Source organism: Dermacentor andersoni, chromosome 4 (assembly GCF_023375885.2).
Source record: "Dermacentor andersoni chromosome 4, qqDerAnde1_hic_scaffold, whole genome shotgun sequence".
Classification (NCBI taxonomy): Eukaryota; Metazoa; Arthropoda; class Arachnida; order Ixodida; family Ixodidae; genus Dermacentor; species Dermacentor andersoni.
Genome location: NC_092817.1, coordinates 171727951 through 171749958, shown reverse-complemented (window position 1 = coordinate 171749958; position 22008 = coordinate 171727951). Strand labels below are relative to the sequence as shown.

At 46.7% G+C, this 22008-nt stretch overlaps 2 protein-coding genes across 2 annotated transcripts in view; both read right to left on the bottom strand.

Annotated features, from left to right (window-relative positions):
• Nucleotides 1-4987, bottom strand: part of LOC129384876 (neprilysin-2-like) — a 59118-nt gene extending 54131 nt beyond the window's left edge. The window contains exon 1 of the mRNA XM_055070462.2: nt 4939-4987. Coding sequence (XP_054926437.2) covers nt 4939-4987 — 49 coding nt within the window. The remainder of the gene's footprint in view (nt 1-4938) is intronic.
• A 1478-nt stretch (nt 4988-6465) lies between these two features.
• Nucleotides 6466-22008, bottom strand: part of LOC129384751 (uncharacterized) — a 28330-nt gene continuing 12787 nt past the window's right edge. The window contains exons 3-4 of the mRNA XM_055070353.2: nt 18251-18376; nt 6466-6765 (exon numbers count right to left, since the gene is read on the bottom strand). Coding sequence (XP_054926328.2) covers nt 6571-6765; nt 18251-18376 — 321 coding nt within the window. The 3' untranslated portion in view covers nt 6466-6570. The remainder of the gene's footprint in view (nt 6766-18250; nt 18377-22008) is intronic.

Here is a 22008-nt window from a genome sequence, read left to right as displayed (position 1 = left end):
TGGCCTTATTTTAAACCAGAAGAAATATCATTTCGGTGAGCGTCAAGCCCTTGTACTAGGCTTTCTGGTCGACAAAGATGGCATACGACCAGACCCTGAAAAGATAGCAGTGGTTCGCGACTTCCAACAGCCACAAACGGTGAAAGATCTGCGAAGCTTTTTGGGCCTTTGCTCATATTTCCGACGTTTTATCAAGAATTTCGCACAGCTTGCCTCTCCCCTCACGTCTCTCCTTCACAAAGACACCCCATACTTGTTGACTGCTGACTGCGAGTCGGCGTTTCAACAGCTGAAATTCCTGTTGACTTCTGGACCGGTACTGCGGCATTTTGATCCGGAGGCGTCAACTGAGCTGCACACTGACGCCAGCGGTGCGGGTGTTGGCGCTGTGCTTGTTGAACTCTGCGATGGCCGTGAGCATGTCATTGCCTACGCTAGTCGGACACTCACAAAAGCGGAGACAAACTACACCGTTACTGAACTCGAGTGCTTAGCAGTCGTCTTCGCCATTCAGATGTTCCGTCTCTATTTACATGGCCGCGCATTCACGATAGTGACTGACCATCATTCACTCTGTTGGCTGCTTGGGCTGCGTGACCCGTCTCGCCGGTTGGCCCACTGGGCATTGCGCCTTCAAGAGTACAGCTTTTCCGTTAACAACAAGAGCGGACGCTGTCACAGGGATGCTGATTGCCTACCCCGTCTCTCTTCGCCGCACACTGAAGCTGAGGATGATGACTTCGACGACTACCTAGTTTCCATCACTTCCGACTTTCCAGACCTGCGTACCTTCGACAGCGAGCAACGTTGCGACCCTACTTTGAAATCCCTACGGGCAGCTGCACGTGAGCCAGCCGGAACAACACCATTTACTTTTCGTAATGGTTTGCTGTACAAAAAAATTTCTCGGCTGATGGTCCCCCATTGCCTCTAGTTGTGCCCGAAAACCTGCGCCCTGCTGTCCTTCGTTCCAAACATGACGATATCACGTCCGGGCACCTTGGCTTTACACGCACACTACACCGACTTAGACAGAGATTTTTCTGGCCCAAGCTCTGGAAAACAACGAAACAGTATGTCGCCAGCTGTACTGTTTGCCAGCGCCACAAGCAAACGACGAGGGCCCCAGCAGGCTATTTACAACCAGTTAAGCCACCGACGTTACCCTCTGAAAAATGTCGGTATCGACTTGCTTGGCCTGCTCCCGAAGGCGTCAGCTGGCTACCACTGAATTATAGTATGCGTAGATTATCTTACTCGCTACACGGAAACGGCGGCACTTCCATCTGCCACTGCAGCAGATGTCTCTTCATTTTTGTTGCATCACGTCATACTCCGTCATGGCGCTCCCCGTGTTGTCCTCAGTAACCGTGGACGGCAATTCACCGCTGACGTCGTTGAAGAACTTTTACGGCTTTGTGGTTCTGCATATCGTCATTCCACTCCTTACCACCCCCAAGCCAATGGCCTCACGGAGCGGACGAATCGAACCCTTACCAACATGTTATCAATGTATGTCGCTGCTGACCACAAGAATTGGGACGCCGTCTTACCTTTTGTAACGTACGCGTACAATAGTGCTAAGTACGAAGTTACTGGATATGCGCCGTTCTTTTTGCTGTACGCCTGCGCACCACAGAGCTTTCTGGACACTATTCTACCTTTATCGTGCCAAGAAGATCCTTCCATCACCCAAACTCTGTGTCGTGCTGAGGAAGCACGTCGACTGGCGCATCTTAGGACGTTGTCCTCACAAGGCAACAGCAAGATTCGCTATGATGCGCGGCATATCCCCGTCAGCTTTACTCCCGGTGATTATGTTTGGTTGTGGACACCTGGTGTGCGATCTTGTACGCGTTCCAAAATAGAACGGAGGCGGTTCGTTCTTTACGTCACGAAATAGGCGGTATGTTCCGTTCTGTTCGTCCGATAGCAGACGACACGGAATGATTGACAGCAGATATCACGTCACAATTGACGTCGTGGCGTTCGGCACGGTTCAAATTGACGAATCGTATTTGGCTCGGTGGAACGAACCGCCTCCGTTCTATTTTGGAACACGTACAAGATCGCACCCCTGTTCGCAAAAAGGGATTGTACCGCAAGTTTCTCGCCACTTACACCTGACCATTCGTTATACTCAGCCGCTTGAGTGATGTGAACTATGTCGTCGCCAAAGTGACGGCAAGTAATCGGCGTTTACGGGCGACGGAAGTTGTTCACGCGGCCAGACTCAAGCAGTGCCATCACAGGTCCCTTTAACTCGCTCAGCGAGCTTCGTCTGCCCCCGGGGAAAATGTCACAGCACTGCGCGGCTGAGGCAGAGAAAGAAGAAGTAGAGTGTGCGCGCGTGATCTCGCGGTACTCTGCGCCGGCTGGGCCTGGCCTGTAGCTTCCCTCTCGGACCTCGTTTCACCGTTTCACCCTGTAAATAAACATCATTCGTAACAATATTGTTAATTAGTACTCCCAGAAGTATTATGATATGCCCTTTCTGTTTTTCATGAAAAGCATTTTAAGCAAATATAGAACGTAATTTTTTTGCCTGTGCTTGGAGCAACAACGGAACAGTATTTGCAATACATATTTAAGATAACAGAATTTATTTGCAGAGTTCTCATATGACCTACTGAGCACTTGAGGTTATCATTCATAAATTTGTTGAAATCCTGTAACACGAATCTAAACTTAGTTACCAAGAGAAAAATTGGACTCCTTGTGAGTAAGTTCACATTTAAAAAATAATTATCATGTCTAGTAGAAATCTGAAGACTGCGCCAGAAGCATTCTCAAGAAAGGACAAACCATTGTTCTTGTTCTTTAGCGCAGGGGCCTCAGCCTGTGAGAAGCTGTAAGAAGCTTCATAATTTAATATTGTGTATAAACGCGCGAACAGTTTACATCTGTTGTGTTTGACAATAAATACTGCTCAATGGAAATTGGCGTCTACATAAAAAGTACTTGAACTGGCACGTGTTGATATACCCAAATTATCATTCCGCTTTATTGTATCAAAACCTTGGTTTAACAAAACCCTGCGCACATTCATAAACAAAAAGAAGAGCCTTTTTAGAACTGCTAAACATTTGAGGATGCCGGCATCATAGGCGAAGCAAAACATTGTTGAAGAAATGTATCGTAGTGCTTTTCGAAAGGTAGAAAAAATTTCACATGAATCTGTGACAAACTTATTTTTGCAAAGTAAACATCAAAATAATTTGTCAGTCACTCTCATACTATGTTATGGAAGCAAATATTTGTCACGTAAATACGCAATGTTAAGACCAGTCAGGTGTGAAACTAATATTGCAGTTAGCAGGAAGAAGTGGTTTGGTAGAGCTACTCTATTTACTTGAAATATTGTGGAAAAGTCAGAGCTATAGTGTGTTTCATCGTTTAAAATCTGTAAAAAATAAATTTTACACCAAATATCAAAATATTGTTTAGATATGGCCAAGCTGACCTATTTGAAAACATTCTGTGCAACATTCCTACACTTTCTTCTACAAGAATTCAGTGGGCCATGATCCTGAGCCAGCCAGCACCATTGAAGTGTCATCATCAGGTCGCAAAAATGTTGCAATATCTCCTCGTAACTTTCATTTGTAAACCTAACTAAGCATAAATACAGGGGGCACTCTTGTCTTTGCATTATAATATGCACTACTGCAGTACTTTACTACCAGGTTTGCTATTATAAAATTAAATTGGTCGAGTGTTCAATGTTGTTATTGAAGTTCATGTTTTATGGCGATTAACAGTGGTTAGAAGAGAATTATCCATGGATTCAACGCTTTGTCTATGGAACCTATCATCATTTGAGCAAATGATGCCCTGACGAAGACCAGTCCCCTGATGAAACCATTCATTCCAGTGACATTTCCTGTTTGACCATGGTTACTCACTTCAAGCCTCCATATTATTTTGAATCTCTCTCTTGTTTACATTTTATATGTTGTAATTTCAGTATATTTGTATGCGAAAAAATTTATTAAATACTTACATATTACCTTTCTGGTTGAATATTTGGACAGACTGATGTTTAGATGTAAGAAAACGTTACAACTGCTTAAATAAATTGGGCAACCTTCTCACAATCTTTCTTAACTGCAATTCTGAGCATGTCTACAATGTTGATAATCTTTGCTGTAGTTAGCCAATGGTTCATATAATGAGTTGGGACTGCATTAACTGTTGGCTTTTATATGGCAATGTTTTTCAGACACCTTCCTTGTTATCCGAGTATCATGTATTATAAAACGGTAGCTCCGGACTGTTACAGAATTGATTGGACAATGCCTAAGGACAACTACAGTTGAGGAGTAAGTGAACATGTTGCTGCCGTTGAAAACGGAGGAGGATGTCAATGAAGCTGAAATAAAGCTGCGGCCCAGCCAACAATTTTACAAACAAATGGCAGGAATAAATAGGAAGCATATGAAATTCTGCTTGTACTCTTCGTCACAAATCTTGATTGACGCAACCAAGATGGCAGCCATCAGGCTGGAATTGTAAATGAGGTGTCAACATGTTTACCAGTTACATCATTGCTGCCGACTTGTGTCCCTGGACCATCCAAGCCTTAAGTGTATCTCACCTTTAACTCTGCTACTAGCGGAAACGCATCCGTCTTAATGAGGAAGGGTAAATCTGACGCGTGGGACAGCCTCCTTAAGGAATTTCGCATATGCCGTATTATCATTTCGTTATGGTGGAAGCAAACCATGTGCAAAATTAAGGTTCTGTTGAGAGCGCTACAGGCCCACTTACAGCCTACACCACACAAATGGTCAAACCAATTTCACGACGGGGAATCTAGAGCTTAATTGCTAGGTAACAGCCAATCAGAGGCAAGCTATTCTTTCAAAGAGGGCTATGCATGTTCGCTGGCAGATGAAACGCTTGTCAATTGTGTCGTATATCAGCAGCGAAATTTACCTTCTTTGCAGTACAGCACTGGATCTGTAAAATCAAGGCACACCTCCATGGTGCCTGCGAAGTACACGAAAATAACCACATACATGATTCTCTTGTTTTGTTACCACACTGTTCAGCCTGGTTATGGCAATTAAGGTAGTTGACTACATTGTTTTATTGTGATGTATTCTTTGCGTCTTACCAGCTACTTTGAAGTTGGCAGGTTTATAGGTTCCTGTTCTGGCTAGTTTGGGTTTCAATAAAAGTAAGTGTCTGATGGTGGCATCTGACCCAGTGTTCACAACTACAGCAGCTGCTTTCTCTACCGATTAAGCCGTACCCATTTGCATAGCCAAGTAAATAACAACCTAAATACCCAGGTTTGTCGGCTCGCGCATTCAGATGTTTTGGCATCTGAGGCACATCGCATTACAAAAGTTTGCTTATAAAAGCATCAGCCCGCGATTTTCCCCCATTCACTCACGTGGCAGCTATGTAGTGTTTGAAATGCTGTGCTGCACTACAAAGCTGAGAGGAGTGGCCCAGCTTATCTAGTACACTACCTTCAGGATAGGCCCAGGTTATACTGTTTCTTCACTTGAGCACAATATATTGGTCACAGCACCAACACGTCATGTTTATGGCATCATCACTCCCGCTAGCTAGGCTATTGTCACGGGGATGAAAGTTATGCGTCGATTGCGCCACCTTGCGCCAAACCATCGATCTGCACCAACCTGCGCCAAACAATAATTTGGAATAACGTTGCCAAACTTAGCACGATGTGCGTGTTCAGTGGCAACCACGCAGCCATAGGCATGCGTTGGCTAGCGCTTAGCCTGCAATCCAAGCCTAAGCAATCCGTTTCAGCGTTCCCATCTTTGGAGCGTGGGTATACTTGGTGGCATGATTGCAACAAGGCCACAAGAGAACGAAAACAGTTTTGTGCTATAGTTTCATAATTAGTCAACCTTGGCAGCCAAATTGCTGTCATAATAAGTGTTCAGTGAAATCGCAAACCTTCGCCATTGTGTTCGCGGCAAAGGTGTTCACAAAGCGACTTGAGTAGATGGGGTCTAAAAATTTTAATGAACCGTTGTTCGGTGCAGCAAATATCGGTTGCCATGTTACGACCATTGGCTTTATGGCGCCACAGGCGCCAAAAAGCCAATTTATCTACTTTATTCATAATATAGGGTCGACGAGGCAGACCGGAAACCCAGTGAACATTTCTGTCTATTGTTTTCAAAGATATCATGCAGCTTCCTGTTGGCAAGAGATGTGAAATACTTGCAGATCTGCAATGACCAGTATGTGCACTTCACATTTATTCTGCGGTTTTCTGCTATCTTAACTGAAGGCCATCAAGAATTAAAGATTACCTTAGGGCACTAGCCAACTGCGTTCGCTGTAGTTTGGTCGGTGTTGTACGTGGTGGTCAGTTGTGAATAAAATGGACGTCGCCTCATACTTATCTTCCGTTTCAGCCTAACCCTATCCTAGATTATTATACGTATCCATGTAGTCAACATTTCCACGGAAAATGAATTTGTGAAAAATGTATATGCTTTATTTTTTGGACATGATGTTCGAATGATTACAATGTCGTGAAAGGAGCTGAACGATGAACGACGTAATAGCACAGGCGTCCTGCTAGCCCAGTGCCTTGCATGCGTGCTCTTGGGCGGCCGACGTGTAATTTCGTGATAGAAAGTCGGCTATGGCCTTCAACATGGTGAGCCGGTGGTAAGGTCCGAAGCCGCAGATGTTCATGTAGTCTTCAAACTGAATGTTGACGGCAGCCAAGGTGTAGTTTACATCCACCGCTGCCCGCTTGCTCCCGCATAACTGCACATGAAACAATGTCTAATGACAATACGGCACAAAGAGAGAGCTTCATTTTTTAGTTCGGTCGATGAATACAAATACATAGATTCAACAACTTGGTTTGTACGCCAACTGCAACGCCGAGTTGGATGAAGTTTGATCTGCTTCCAGTGGTAAATTGACGTGAATGAAAGAAGCCCAAACTTGCACTTTGAGCTGGATGACAGCATATTTATTCAACAAAAGATCTATTGCATGGCATAATTCACTTGAGATTATTACCGTTCCCGTATTTACAGCAGAACCTGATAGCGCATCTCCAAATTTTAGCTGAACAAAGTAATAGGTTACATGCTATAGCTATACTAGTTCATATGATATAAAAGTACATTATAATATTATAATCAAGTGTTATTATTTATTGTAATGTAATTATATCATTATATATAATAACTTATGTCGATGTCTTGCAGTTTTATTCTTTGATGTCTTAGTGACGTTAGTAGCAAACAAAAACGTAAAGAAAATTGCTTTAAGAAACACACTAACAATTGGAACTACGAATTTTTATATCATTTTCGTTGCACGACTAGGATAATGATAAAACACTGTCCAATTATTAACTAAGAATAAATAAATAAATAGTTATATTCTGCTTTTAATCACTGCATTTACACAAACCTTTATCGTGAGCGCAACGACAACTGAGCTGAACGGTTCTAGCATGGTTGCCATTTCCCTCTTGCTGCCATGTTATACGTTGCCAAAAGTCTCATGAAGCCAACCTTGGCTTTATAAGACTGTCTCGCGAGCAAGCATAGCAATACTAGATCTTTTATTTCACTAAAAACTGCATTTGGTTTAAATCGCATATAGAAGACAGCACAATTCTCACCCCTATGCTCCCCCACCATTAGTGAGTGCCCAGTGTAATGTTAAAAGTACAGCACCATCTTTATTTGTTGAATTCAGTATGCCATTTTGCTAAGAAAGGGCTTGCCAATGAAACCACATAGTAGTTTTTTTCTCAGCTGCATAATGTATTTATTTATTCATAAAAATTGGAGAACTACTAGAGATAGTAAGTACTTCCAGACAGAGCTTACTTGTTTTTAATCATGCTTAGTACTATCCTTGAGAAGCAGTTTTCTGTGTTTAAGGGTAGAAAACAATGCTTGAACTGATGAATACCTAAGATTGCATAACCACTGCATATTTACAGTGTTGCGTGAAAGTGAATGCAGGTGCACTTTGTAAAGTTCGCTGGGCCTATGTGCATTGCTGCGTTTTAATGCAGAAGAATCTGGTGCGCGCGCTCTCACGCACTCGTGCTGCGCAATGAAACAGTCCTTATGATTACTTATAATTATTTATTTTAAATCGAAGCTTTCTTTGCTTCTTTCTTCGACTTTCCGCTGCTGCTGCTGCTGCAGTCTTGAATGCCCCTTACGTCGGCCACGTCGGGACGTAGTTGAGACGTGGCCATGTCACAGAAAACGTAAAAGGCTTGCGAAGTTGGTGTTTTGTTTCATGACATCGGTTTATTAGCTGTCATTTTCAAAATTCCGAGGAATAACTTTGTAAAGAATCTAAGATAAGGTATGCACCACGTGGAGGGCCTGCACGGTTGTGGGTCAAAAAGATCATTCGCCATGTGACGATTAATTTATTTTACCCTCAAGGTACAGTAGCACCCTGCAGAGAGGAGGCGGCAAAGTAGATACGGAGGCAAAACATGCATACCTGATTATAGGAACAAAATACAAAAAACCTAAAAGAAAACGGTGAAATCAAACACGTTGAAGTCAATAAATAATAAAAGAAAAAAGAGGAGAGAGGGAACAGACGGTAAAAAGAAGAACCGGCCGCTTCTTCGCCGATGCCTCATTGGGGGTACGCGCCACAGTATGCCAGTATGCATATCATTCGTATAATCAACATGCAACCACGCTTCTTGGCCTATCCCCTTGTGGGTGCCTGCCATAGCATGAAAAGCATCATCATCGTCAACACGTGGCAATAATCTCAAAGAGCTGGCTGGTATTTGTACGATATGTACCGCTCGCCTTTTGGCCAATCCCCAATTGGGGACAAATGCCGTAGTATGGACATCATCATCATAATCAGCACGCTTCAAGGCCAGTCCTCCATTGTGGGTATGTTCCATAGTATGGCAATCATATTAATCAACAGGCGGCACTTATCTCAAAGAGCTAGTTTGCGTTGGCAAGATATTTCCATCCCGCTATATAGCCAACTACCCGCAGTGGGTTTGTGCTCTTGGATGGAAACCATCGGGACTTGATTGAGCATTTGACCCGCCGTGGTTGCTCAGTGGCTATGGTGTTGGGCTGCTGAGCACGAGGTCGCGGGATCGAATCCCGGCCACGGCGGCCGCATTTCGATGGGGGCGAAATGCGAAAACACCCGTGTACTTAGATTTAGGTGCACGTTAAAGAACCCCAGGTGGTCGAAATTTCCGGAGTCCTCCACTACGGCGTGCCTCATAATCAGAAAGTGGTTTTGGCGCGTAAAACCCCATAATTAAAAAAAAAATTGATTGAGCATTTTGTCGCTGTGAAAGCGGAAACGACAAGTGGGACAGATCACTGATGTAGGTTCCGAGGAGCATTTAGTTCAATGGAGCGCGTTCCACACCGTACCATCAGCGAGACAAAAAGGGCACTTCCCAGACATGCTCGATGCAGACGATGCAGGGACAACTGTGTCATGTCCCCATCTATTTTGTATCTGAATGGAAGCTCAGACAGTTCCATGCCTGCTGTGCAGTCATGTCTACATTGCACAGTTATTTTGCTCTACAAGCCCAATAACTTCGATTCATAGAGAAAGGGAGCCAGACACACAGAGAGAAACCATTTTCAGCCATGAATTTGTGCATTCTCCACATTGCCTTTGTGGCGCCCAGCGACCGCTTCACGAAGGGCTATTCCACCTTCGAAAACCCTTCATCTCCTTATTATTCGTTCCTGCGCCAGTTCAACTGTGCCCTAGTGCAGGCGTTGACTTTCGGCGGTTACTTCCTTTTTTCCTGCGGCCGCTGTGGTCCATTTTTACTGCACTTGTGTTCTTTGGACACTTCAGGCGCTTTCTTGGACTGCTGCTTTCGCACCTCTTTCATGGCACTCTTCAGTTGCTACGAGCGGACTCCATAGGTGCCTGTCACACAAATGAAAGTGAGAACGCCCGCTCTTCTAGCTGACAACAAAACGTTTGACGCCTGCACTGGGCGCCTACGTAATCGCGCCGTGGTTCCTTTGTAGTCAGATACGCTGAGCCCTAATTCTAAGTGCATATTCATATAAAGAAGGACACTGGTCGCGTTTAGTGATGCTATCTTTGTGGCGTGCGGAGGTGCGCGCATTAAACACCGTGGTGGTGCTATAGCGCATGCGTGTATTAAATGCTACGAATCTTCTCAGCCGACTTCCTCTCCTGTATGAAGAGCAAATAAAGGTACCTTCAGCAACGCGCTTCGTTGCTACACCGCTGGAATGCCAATTGCAATATTGTCGACAGTCTTCGAGAGATGGATTCTGCCGGAATTTCCTTTGTTTTCACGTCGCTCGTACCAGCCAGAAAGCGTCTGTGCATAACTGTTCACGAACTCCTTGCTGGTTTGCTTCAGGCAGACGCCATACAAAATTCCACTTGTGAACCTGTAGAGGCGTAGCTCATTCCGATCCACATCATTGTCCAGTCTCAATTCACGCATATAATTCGTGACGCCCCCTGGCCAATAGTGATAGTGGTGGCGTGGCGTCGACCTAGCCAAAGTCAAAAGGCTGAAGGAGTCAACCGGATTTAGTACAAAGAAAATTAAACGGACTCGTTGCAAAATGTAGTCTTAAGTGCGTCTCCTTTCGCGGCATTTTCGTTCAACACTGACAAGTTAGCTGCTCGTACAGTGCTCGCTATGCATTCTCGTTATATATGGAGCCCACCACTTCCGCCATGCATACTGAGCTCGACGTACAGGTTCCCTTCGCTGGTAAAGCGCAAAAGACACTTGAGAAAAACGGGGACAAAGTATAAACAGAAAAAAGAAAAAAAAAACGGCTCGGACATCGCCCTTTTTCTTTTCTCGTCGTTTCCCAAGCCTTCTATAATGTACCAACTAGCCAAGCGTTGTATTGCTTTGGTGTTTTTCTGCACTTTTAGCATGGCTCAACAAATTTTTAAACAGGGCCCCATTTTGTAACGATCCAAGCAATTTTCCAATTTTTGCACCCATGGTCATTGGCGTCATCGGCTCAGACACCGCGGGATCCGCATTATCGCTGTGATGTTGTACTCTGCAGAACTGATGATAAGAACAATGCAAAATGAAACGGATCGTCACCAAATATTGGTCCGACATTCCGTGATGCTTCTTTTTTATCGTTATGCGTTTCCTTCGTCCTGCTTCGCACACAACTGCGTAGCTGTAATCACCGAGTTCGGGCATTCGGCGTCGCAGACAATTGGAGCAGGGTGCTTCGGATAGAATATATTTACAGTTACCGTAGCCGTTCATTCGCAATCTGCCGGCACACTGCGCCCAAGCTAATCCGCACCGTACATGCACACGGTGGGGGGGAGTGGGACGTTTGGCAGTACGTAAAAAATAAGTGATCGCGGGGAAGGTTACACTCAGCCGCAGCGCCGTGCTAACACTATTTTGTATTACTAATTGCGATGCGTAGAGTATGTTTCTGGGTGAGTTATAACAAACACTAGTAAATTTTAATTAAAGACCGGCATTAGTAGCAATGAAGAAGCAGTAAATAAATGTAAAGAAGTCTGCAAAACAAACTGGTGTAAATATCTGTGTAATTAAAGCATATGTCTGCTTACAACTTCAGACTCTACATAAGAGGAAGCTTAGCACGGGGCAAACTCCGATTTCCTCGTTCGAATATGTGTAAAACGTAGAAATTATTTTATGAGAGAACCGGTGCACTGATTTAAATTAAATTTGCTGCATTTGAGACAGCAAGTTAAGGTATAGTGAATCGATCAAGCTAAATTCCAATTTATTGTTTAAAATATTTGACGAAAATTGGCAAAAAATTGTCAGTTTAAGAAATAGAAGCATGAAGTTTACAAATCGGTAATTCCGTTATAAATATAGATATCGCCTTTCGGTGAACTGCATCTTTTTGAGGAGCTGAAGCAGGGAAGTATGATATATCAATTTACAGCCTAAAAGTGAAAGTGTTAGAATGCTAAGACGGGTCTGGCGAAAGTTCTATATTAGGGAATATTGTCCAATTTATGTTTATTGTTAGGAACTGTTCATGATGATGATAGCAGCTTTATTGTACTGCAGTATAAGGAGGCCCCCTACTCCCCGTCCGCGGCACACAGGCCTTGGGGACGGGAGCCGGGACCTAGGCGATTAGAAGCAAGCAAAGAGGTCTAGACTATTCACGGTTTCTTCCGCCAGGCGGATGGCGTGTTGCTGTGGAGTAGGGTCCTCCCTCTGCAGCAGGGATTCCCAGGCCTCTCTACAATTTACGTTTGCTTTAGCCCCTGGGGAGCTAGCACATTCCCAGATCATGTGGTCGAAGGTCACTCTCACACCGCAGTGTTTGCACTTATAGTTTTCTCTACTATGTATAACATGCTATGCCCAGACCGGTTTTAAGAAGCTCCCAGCTTGCAGGCGCCGCCATGCGACTGCCTCTCTATTGTTTAGACTTTTATCTGGTGGTGGAACCAGTCTCCTGCGCAGCCGATAATTTTCGACAATCTCCGTGTGATTTTGCAGACGCTCGTCCATGTTGCGGCAGTCGGGCGGTTCCACAGCCATCCGGAAGTAGAGAGCTCGGGCTAACTCGTGTGTGCGAAACGGACGTGTTTGCGGGGGTCCAAATTAGGCAATTTTTTCTGTTTAGCCGTCTACTGGCCAGAACCCCTGCCGCTTCCGGTGAGATCGTACCCTTTCCAAAATTCCAAACGACGGTGTAGTATCGCTAATTATGAAATTTGCTTCCGTTCCCACGCAAGCGAGCGCTGCCGCAGCTTCTTCAGCCGTTTCCGTGTTGGGGCTTCTAATGGTGGCGGCCGATACGGAGGCACCTCGGCCGTCGATCACTGAGGCGACTGCCGCAGCCGCCTTGCCACTTGCCGCGTTCACGTACGCAACCGACTTGCAGTCCATAAAATCGAAGCGTTTGATCAGTGCTTCCGCTCTCTTTTCTCTTCTCTTGGTTTTGAATATGGGATGCATGCTACGAGAATGGGGGGGGGGGGGGGATTATTAGATTTTCTCGGCACTCCAGTGGGATGTTTCTCTTGCCTCGTAGTTCCCTATCGGTTTGCGGGCCTACCGTTTCGAGGATAGCGCTTCCTGTGGTCGTTCGGCTTAATCTGTCAGCCTGTCAAATTCTGACAGCCTCCGCTATTTCGTCCAAGTTATTGTGCACTCCCATAGAGAGGAGCTTCTCTGTGGAGGTGCTAATTGGTAAGCCTAAGGCCCTTTTTATGCCCCGTCGAATGAGCGAGTCGAGTTTCTTAATCTCGTCTGACCTGATGTTTAAGAAAGGCGTAGCCTAGCAGACGCGGCTTATTACGTATGCTTCGGTTAGCTTAAGCAAGCTTCTTTCCTTCAAGCCTCGTCCTTTTAGCGCGACCCTTCTAAAGATGTCAAGGGCTTGCGTGGTAAATCCCTCTAGATTTTTTATAGTCCCATAACTATATCCATTTTACTTTATGAAAAGTCCCATGATTCTGATTTGGTTTACCTTTGGGACTGGTTTCCCCTCTACTTTATAGTCAAATTCCCAGCTACGCTTGCATCGGAGCGACGTTGGGTTGTAGATGAATAATTCCGATTTTTGCGGAGAGTACGAGAGACCCCTATTGGCAGCATAGTCCACAACAGTGTCCGGCCCCGCCTGCAGGCGCTGTTCGATGCTCGCATCGCCCCATGGTTGGTCCAGAGGGTGATGTCATCCGCATACATACTGAAATTCAGACACTGTATGCTTCTCAGAGCTTCGGGGGGCCCCTCATCACCACATTGAAGAGGAACGGCGAAAGAACCGAGCCCTGCAACGCGGCCCTGCTTCCTAATTTCAGTGTAGTGTAGGATATTCAAAGTCTTGGAACTTAATGCAGGCAGTTCTGTCTGGCAAAAAGTCCTTGTCATAGTCGAATCTTCGCGCGCCTACCCCGATTTATTGGAGACGGTGGAGTAGAGCTTCGTGTTTAACATTATCAAAAGCCTTTGTCAAGTCCAGGCCGAGGATTATCTTGGCGTCTCTAGAATGTGAGTCGATGATGTCATATTTTAGTTGGAGTATCGCGTCCTGCGTGCACAAGCCCGGTCGGAAGCCGAGGATCAAGCGCGGCCACAGGTCGTTCTGCTCCATAAAGCGGTCAGTCTGGTCTGGACTACGCGCTCCATCAATTTCCCCATGCATGAGGTTAGGGAAATGACTCTTACGTTTTCTAGTTTTGGGGGTTTGCCCGGCTTCGGGATTAGGATCACTTTTGCCATCTTCCGCTGGCGTGGCAGGTGACCTTTAGTCTAACTTTCTTCTATGTACTCCGTCACAGCGCTGATGGAGGCATCATCCAGGTTTCTTAGAATTTTGTTAGTTATCTTGTCAGGGCCCGGGGCTGATCTAGTTTTTAGCCACAATATTACTGCCCTGACCTCCGCCTCCGTGATGGGTGCGTCGAGCTCCTCATTGGGAGCTCCGTCGTACTCCTGGAGGGATGTGCTATGAGTATCGCCAATGTACATGGTGATTAGTTTGTCCATAAATTCCGCGTCTCTACCCTCATACACGCGCCAGGCTTTTGATAATCTAATTCCCGATAGGGTTTTCGAATTCGTCTGATCTAATAGGTGTCTCAGGAGACCCCACGTTTTGGAAAGGCTCATGTCGCCTTCCATCTCGTCGCATCTGCTGCTCCAATTCTGTCCGCATAATTTGGTCGCACAATTTTCAATTTCGTTGTTATGTCTAGCAATCGGCCTTCTAAGATCACGGTTCCATTTTCGCCTCTTAAGTCTGCGCTCCATACAACGTTTTGCCTTCCACATGTGAAGCAATTCGCTATCGACTATTTCCGGGGCACCATCTCCTTCAAAAGTCTGGGTCGCCTATTTAATGTGACGCGGGATGAGCTCTGTCCATTTTTTTATGTTTGTGATTTTCCCTATGTCAGCTTTCTCTCCCTTCTCCATAAATAATCCCCATTCGATGAGCCTTGGTTGACGCGCACGACGCGTCTTCACCACTTATTTTAGGATTCAGGCCAGAATGAAATCACTTCCGAAATTCTGCTCCGAGTTTTTCCAATTCAGATCTGTCACATTTTCGGAGAAGGTGAGGTCAGGTAACAGCGTGTGTCTGCGCAGACGCTGTTACCCACCCTGGTCGGACTACTGGGGTCCGTGTGTAGGGTGAGTCCGAGCACGTGTGCGTCCTCCCATAGCTGCCTACCTCTTCGATCTTGTTTAGCGTAACCCCATTCCGGATGCGCCGCATTAAAGTCACCGACTATTAGCAAGAGGTTAGTCCCGGCTGCCTGAATAGCTTTGCGAAAGAGGGCCTTGAATCTGACCCTTCTCTGCTGTGGAGTTCTACACAATGTTAATGGGAACAGGCTCAGTGCTGCTTTTTGTGCGATAAGAATTTCCAGTAGCACTGCCTCAATATCTCTCGAGTTGATTTCGTGCGCGATTGCCGCAATATTTCTCTTAATCAACGTTGTGACGGGAGATTTCTCACCCCTGTCACTTGAACAAGCTTGGTATCCCGAGAGTTGTGCTGCTTTGCCCGTCTCCTGCAGGGCTATAGATAGAGGCTTCTCATCTAATAGCGTCAAGCAGTGTTGCACTAACGCCCGCTTGCGTTGGAAGCCGTGAAAGTTCCACTGCCACATTAAAGACTCACTTTGCGCGCATCTGGCCATGTTGGAGCTGGTCGAATTGTTCCTCCGCTTTTAGTTGCCATTATCCGATGGCTACTAATTCTGCCCTTTGCTTTTGTACTTCGCCCGTAAGGGCTTGGATCGCGCTTTGAGTCTGCTGTATTGCTCCCATATTTTGGGCTATGAAGAATCAAATTTAACTTCGATTTTGGCTTCTAACCTTTCTCCAGTGCCACCAACGCATCAACATCTTCTCCTTTGCGTTTCATGGGTGGTGGTATAGCCGATTCGATGATCATATGTTCCTTCTCCGGTGCGGCAGTCTACATGGGAGTTGCAGCCGTAGGGACCGGGCGGGTCGGTTTCGATACCAATTTTGGTTGCGCGTTGTGGGGGGAAGGGGACCCCGTACACGCCTGCAATATTGGTGTATGCAACGCTTCAGTGAGCTTATAACGACCTCTTTTAGCTCCCCAACCTCTTTCCGTTATTTATCGATCTCCTCATTCTTGTTATCTTTTGCCTGGGGAACCCCACTGACAAAGCTTACATTGTTTCGGTCCCTGCTCTGCTTCCGCTTCTTAGTCCATGGGTGCGCCGGGTCCCTGGAGCTCGATCTCCCCCTTCGTCTGGATCCGGAGCGCCCCTTGGTGCGGGACCGCGAACGACCACACTGCTGGTGTCCTCCGGTGGTGTCCTCCAGCCTCGGGAAGGCGTCGTTTCCGACGCGAAAGTCCTCGTTTCCGCGCCAGACCTTGGAATGACCCCGGGGATTCACATCGGCAATCGCTCCGGCTCGCTGCTGCTGCTTCTGAAGTTGCTGCGGTAGCATGTTGATCTTTCGTTCCTACTGCCTCTTCTTCACCTCGTAAGGAACACGGTAGAGCTCTCTACATTTTCTGTCACCGAGCAAGTGTCCTTTCCCGCACAGTTGGCACTTGGGTTCGCATAAATCGTCTTGTGGTGGTTGCTCCATGCCACAGCCGCGACATTTCACATTCGCAGGGTCCGGGCAGACGTCCTTGTGGTTTTCGAGCCGTCCGCAGGCGTTACAAACTTCGTACTTCTTGCGTTAGATTACGCAGCGTTGCGCCACGGGCGTGAGTCTCACCCACCGCGGCACCTCTGTCTTCGTGCAGCAGTAAAACTCTCCTCGTCGTTCTTCCGAGTCGTCGCATTCCCAGGACCGGAGGATCCCCATAGATCTGCAGCCTTTTCAAGATTTATGCGTCCGAGAAGGACGAAGGGACTTCCTGCACGACGACTTCCCACATTTCGATCCATTCCTATTGGAACACGAGGAGCTTCAAGTCGGCGTATTTTCGCTTGCTTTGCTCGCTGACGGTGGCGACAAGAATTGAATGTTGCTTCACATTCATCCAGATGACGTCCTGTCCCGTGGCGTCTCGGTGAACGCCAGCCGCCCAAAGTATTACGTCTGCCAAATACGCAGTTCCGTATTTCGTGAGACGTACGAGACCGCCGCGCGCCCTCATGAATACTTTCTCGGCGCCGTCCGGAAGTCGGGGAAATAGCCTTTCAATCGACTTAGCTTCTCGGCCACGCGCTGCCGCTCCATATGGCATGCCTCGTTGTTCACTAGGCGGTCCGCTTTTCCTTTCTTCTTTCTAACGTACCATTGCCGCGGAACGTTCAATTCTTCGGGATCGATCTCCGTACCTTCTATGGTCTCCATCGTAGTCTCCGAGCTGAGCCTCCGCCGCCGCCGGTGGCTTCCCGCCGCTATGTGAAACCTTAGGCTTAGCTCACCGTGCAGCGCGTCGAACACTTCAAAGTCTCAGAATCGTGGTAAAACGAGGGCCAACCTCGGGGAAGCTTCTCAGCGTCCGTTCGTCGAGTGCTGTTGATTCCAGCTAGAAACCAAGACTGTCGAATCCAACTTGTGCTCGAGCGGCCGTAGTCGACGGAGCCCATCGCCCGCACCTGTTAGGCGCTATTTACAGAAATCTGACGTTGTTTCTCATTGCTCATTGGCAGAGTTATCAATTTGATAGTCTTATTTTTTTTATTTTCATATTTCTAGCAGTAGGTATAAAACATTGGTGGCCTAAAGATAAAACCTTTTTGCACAGTTGCTATACTTTACCATATTAATTTAAATCTAACAAACTACACCAAATTATGTGCATTGGTGCCCCTCCCCCCCTGCGGAAACAAAACGATTTCTTCGTTCACATATACTCATGTGGAAGCCCCGGCCCTAAAGCCTCCTCCTAAAGATTGCCTGTGTGCAAGCCGTTGTGCTGGTACATGACACAATGTTAGATGCTCCTACTTTACTACCTGATGTGCATTGTTGGAACAATGCATGACAAACTGAGCAACTGACTGAACCTTAGAAGATGACGTAAACGATACTAATATTTTTTGTCACGATCGGATTCTTACCATAGAACTGTACTCACTTTACGAAACATTCATATTTGCCACGAACACATCATAACCACGTTTTTGGCAGCATCCTTCCAGGCCACTTCCACTCACACAAACACACACTACATTCTCATGGACGCATGTGGGCGCGTGCGCCCATGCAATCGAAAAATATCACTTGGAAAAGACAAGCCTTGACGGCATGGATAGACTTTCTCACCTTAGATCGAAGCGAAAGGGCGCTATCGTATGTAAAAAGCCAGTTCTTCGAGCTGTCATACGCGACAGAGGCTTCATAGGTTCCGTCATAGTAGAACGTGCTGTTGAATCCCGGGTTCGAGCAGACCTATCGGAGCAGAGGAACGACATTTCAGACTATTGAAGAGAAGTACAGTAACTTCACTGCTATCTTCAGTGCATTCCACCAACTACAGGGCCAGTGTTGGTGACCAATGCTTCGGTGAAAGAGATGCAAGAGATTTTTCTCCTTCCAAAAATCATGCTTTTGTTGAACAGAATCTCAGCGATAGGTATAAGGAAGGCAACAATTGTGGGTACTAACATATTTATTAGAAACGTTGGCAGAAAGAAGGTGTCACCTCTCTTATCGATCCGCAGATTTGCACCGGTCAAAATTGATATAAACGTTGCAAAGGCTCATCGGGCACCAGTGCGCCAGGCATTCTTAAGCCACCATCTGCGCATTGTCGCAAAAGAAGTCAGGCATTGTAGCTGACATCACAAGAGCAAGCTGCTAATGAAGCCTGCGGAAATACCGATGACGTCAAGCTCCTTCCACTAGTCAGCACGTGTGCACTGCGCCACACAGTTGCTGAATCCGGCAGCGCAAGGTTGAAGAAGAGCTTTTGTTTGAGCTAGTTGGCTAGACCTTTGTACACGTCGACATGACGGGCACCCGTCCCGTCGGCGTGTGTTTCAACCTCCTCAGTTTTTTTTTTGCGCCGCGATACTCAAACTAGTCGAGGCTAAATGAATGCCACGTATTGTGTTTGTGCGACACAGAGTAACACCACCCAATTAGGACTCCACAATATCTTCTGTTTGAAAGCGTGTGCGTGCCTCAAAGAATCGTGCTGCGACACTCGCACCATAACTCTGCAGGAAAGTTAAGTTCGCTTCTTGTTAAAATAGCAGATTGATGTCACCCACAGCATCAAATGCAGTGGGCGTTTTTTTTCTTACTAATTTTTACATGGCAACACACGAGACATCAGGACTTATAGAAGCAGAATATTGCACTCCAAACAAAAGCCTCAGCGCCCCGATCAAATCTTACCCGTCGTGATGGCTCAGTGTGTACTTCTGCGGAGCACGATGTTGCGGGTTCGGTTACCTTCAGCGAAGGCCGCAGCTGCGAGGGAGCGGACGCCAGAACCCTCGTTTACTTAACTTCAATTCCCCCACCACCTGGCCTCACACATGGTCATGTTTCGTTTTAGGAATCTGAACGCAGCAGTTTGGCTTAGTTCAAGCTGGTATCGGCTGCACAGGGCTTTGGAAGAACTACGTACAGGCGTCAGATCACCATTGAAATGTTTAGAATAACACTGAATTTTTCCAAACCGCAAAAACTTCATTACGAGGTGCCTTCCTACGAGCTACAAAATTATTTCAATGAGTTTGTGTTTTTTGAAGACATAACAATGTTTCACAGTTTTACGTGCGTAGAGACACAAACAAAAGAACTAATTACAAAGTAGTTACAAGAGCAGCGCAGAGCAGACCAAGCTGAAAACCAGCTCGGGCCAAGCCCAGATGCCCGTCTTCGTCTTCCTTTGCACCATGTAGCTTCAACGTCAATTGCGTCGCAAGACAACACCTGGCGTCCCAGTGCCGTTAGATATCTGTGGTCAGAAGAGAGCTGTTGAGCCTGGCGATGTGGACGATATCACTGGCGGTCCGAGCGGAGGACGCTGCGAGGCTGGCTGTAACGATTTCGTAGTTGAGATCAGTGACTTGGCAAACCAGGCGATATGTGCCTTTGTAACAGGACCGGAGTTTCTCGCAAAGGCCTACTCGACTGGGAGGCGGCCAAAGCAGCACTAGTACGTTCACGTCGCAGTTACAGAGGTCATGCCGACGTTTCTGGTTCTCCTGTAACACTGATAGGTGAGCGCGTGCAAGTTGTCAAACATGGTCAGCGCGAGTGATGGCATCACGGGCATATTCACTGGTCGAGGTCGTAATCGATGGCAGCAAGGTGTGTGCCTGTAGCGTGGGTTCACGGCCATAAAAAAGGTAGAACGGAGAATTGCCCGCAATGTCAATGCAAGAAGAATAATAGGCGAAGGTAATGTAAGGTAGAGCGAGGTACCAATTGCGGTGACCGGCGGAAACCTATTTCGCCACCACGTCTCTAAAAAGCGGTTCAATCGCTCGGTCAGCCCTTGGTTTGTGGATGGTAGGAATTCGTAAGCTGCTCCTGGATAGAGCTTACGCGCATTCTGTCATTGATGACCATGAACAAGATGGTACGTCCTCGGTCTGTGAGCAGTTGATATGGAGCCCCATGCATCAACATGAGGGCGTGTAACAGGAAATGTCATATCACTTGCGCAGCTGAATGGGAGAGCGCACGTAAGGGCCTTTCTGATCGCGCAATCAACTGCTACAGCAACACATCTTTTCGCCGACGCATATACCGGGAAAGAACCCAGGGAGTACAAGCCGATATGACTGAATGACTTTACTGGGATTTCAAGTGGACGCAGGTAACCAACTGGAAGCAGGGATGCTTTCTTGCGGTGTTGAGATGGCTCACAAGCTGTGACGTAACTTCGCACAGAACGTGCCAGACCGGGCCAGAAGAAGCGGCGACGTACTCTGTCGCAAGTTCGAGATACGTCCAGCTGTCCAGCGATAGTTGCGTCGTGAAGTTCATTTAGGACGGTGCAATGGAGCTGTTTTGGGATGATGAGTAGATCGGGCCTTTGGGATATGCATTACGGCTGTACAAAGTGCAGTCCCGGGGAACGAAGAAGCGTAAATAAGTGCACTCACAAACGTGTAGTGCAGTGGGGTTGAGCGGGGATCCTGGGACCTACAAGCCCAAACCCCCTGGTCAAACAAAGTTGTTTCGCTTTCGTCGAGCGCAGATTCAAAACGATGGATGAGCGCTTTTAGTGAAGCAACGGGACATTGCTCGTTGGCCATACTGAGGCGCTGTGACATGGAGAAAGCACAAGAGGCATTCTCGATGACAGGGACGACAGAGTTCCCAACGGGGTAACGCGAGAAACTATCTACGTCTTTGTGCCGGCGTCTGGACTTGTGAATCACAAAATATGAAAACTCTTAGAGCCTTAAAGCCCAACGAACTAGTCGGTCCCTGCGGTACTTGAAAGGTTGAAAGCCAGCAGAGGGCATGATGGTCACCTACTAAGGAAAATGCACGTCCGTAATGTAAGGACGTAACTTTGCCACTGCCTAAACAGTAATTCATTCCCGTTCGGTAATAAACTAGTTGCGCTCTGATGGCGAGAGGAGGCGACTGCCATAAGCGATAACATGATCGTAGCCAGTCTGATTCGGCCCTAGCATAGCACCTACACGTTGACTGTATTAAGGTGGAAAGTTAGGCGAGTTGGTATACATTCATAATGATAACAGCGCGAACAAAGCGACGACGGAGTGACAGGAGACAGGACGAGCGCTGGAACTTGGGAATGACCTGACCTGAAGTTCGACAGGGGCTTGCTGCGTGTGGAGAGACACAAACAAAGGAGTTGATTACAAAGTATTTGGAAGAGTAGCACAACCAGAGACCAATGTGGAAACCAACTCATGCCAAGCCCAAATGGCCGTTTTCGCCTTCCTTTGCGCCATGCCTTTTAAGCGTCTGTTGCGTCGCAACAGTATTCTGGTTTTAATTACGGTCGTGAGAATGGTGTCATGACGTGTACGTCAAAGCTGAACCCAGCAGCCACGATTGAAGTTCCTGGATCACTAAAATATACC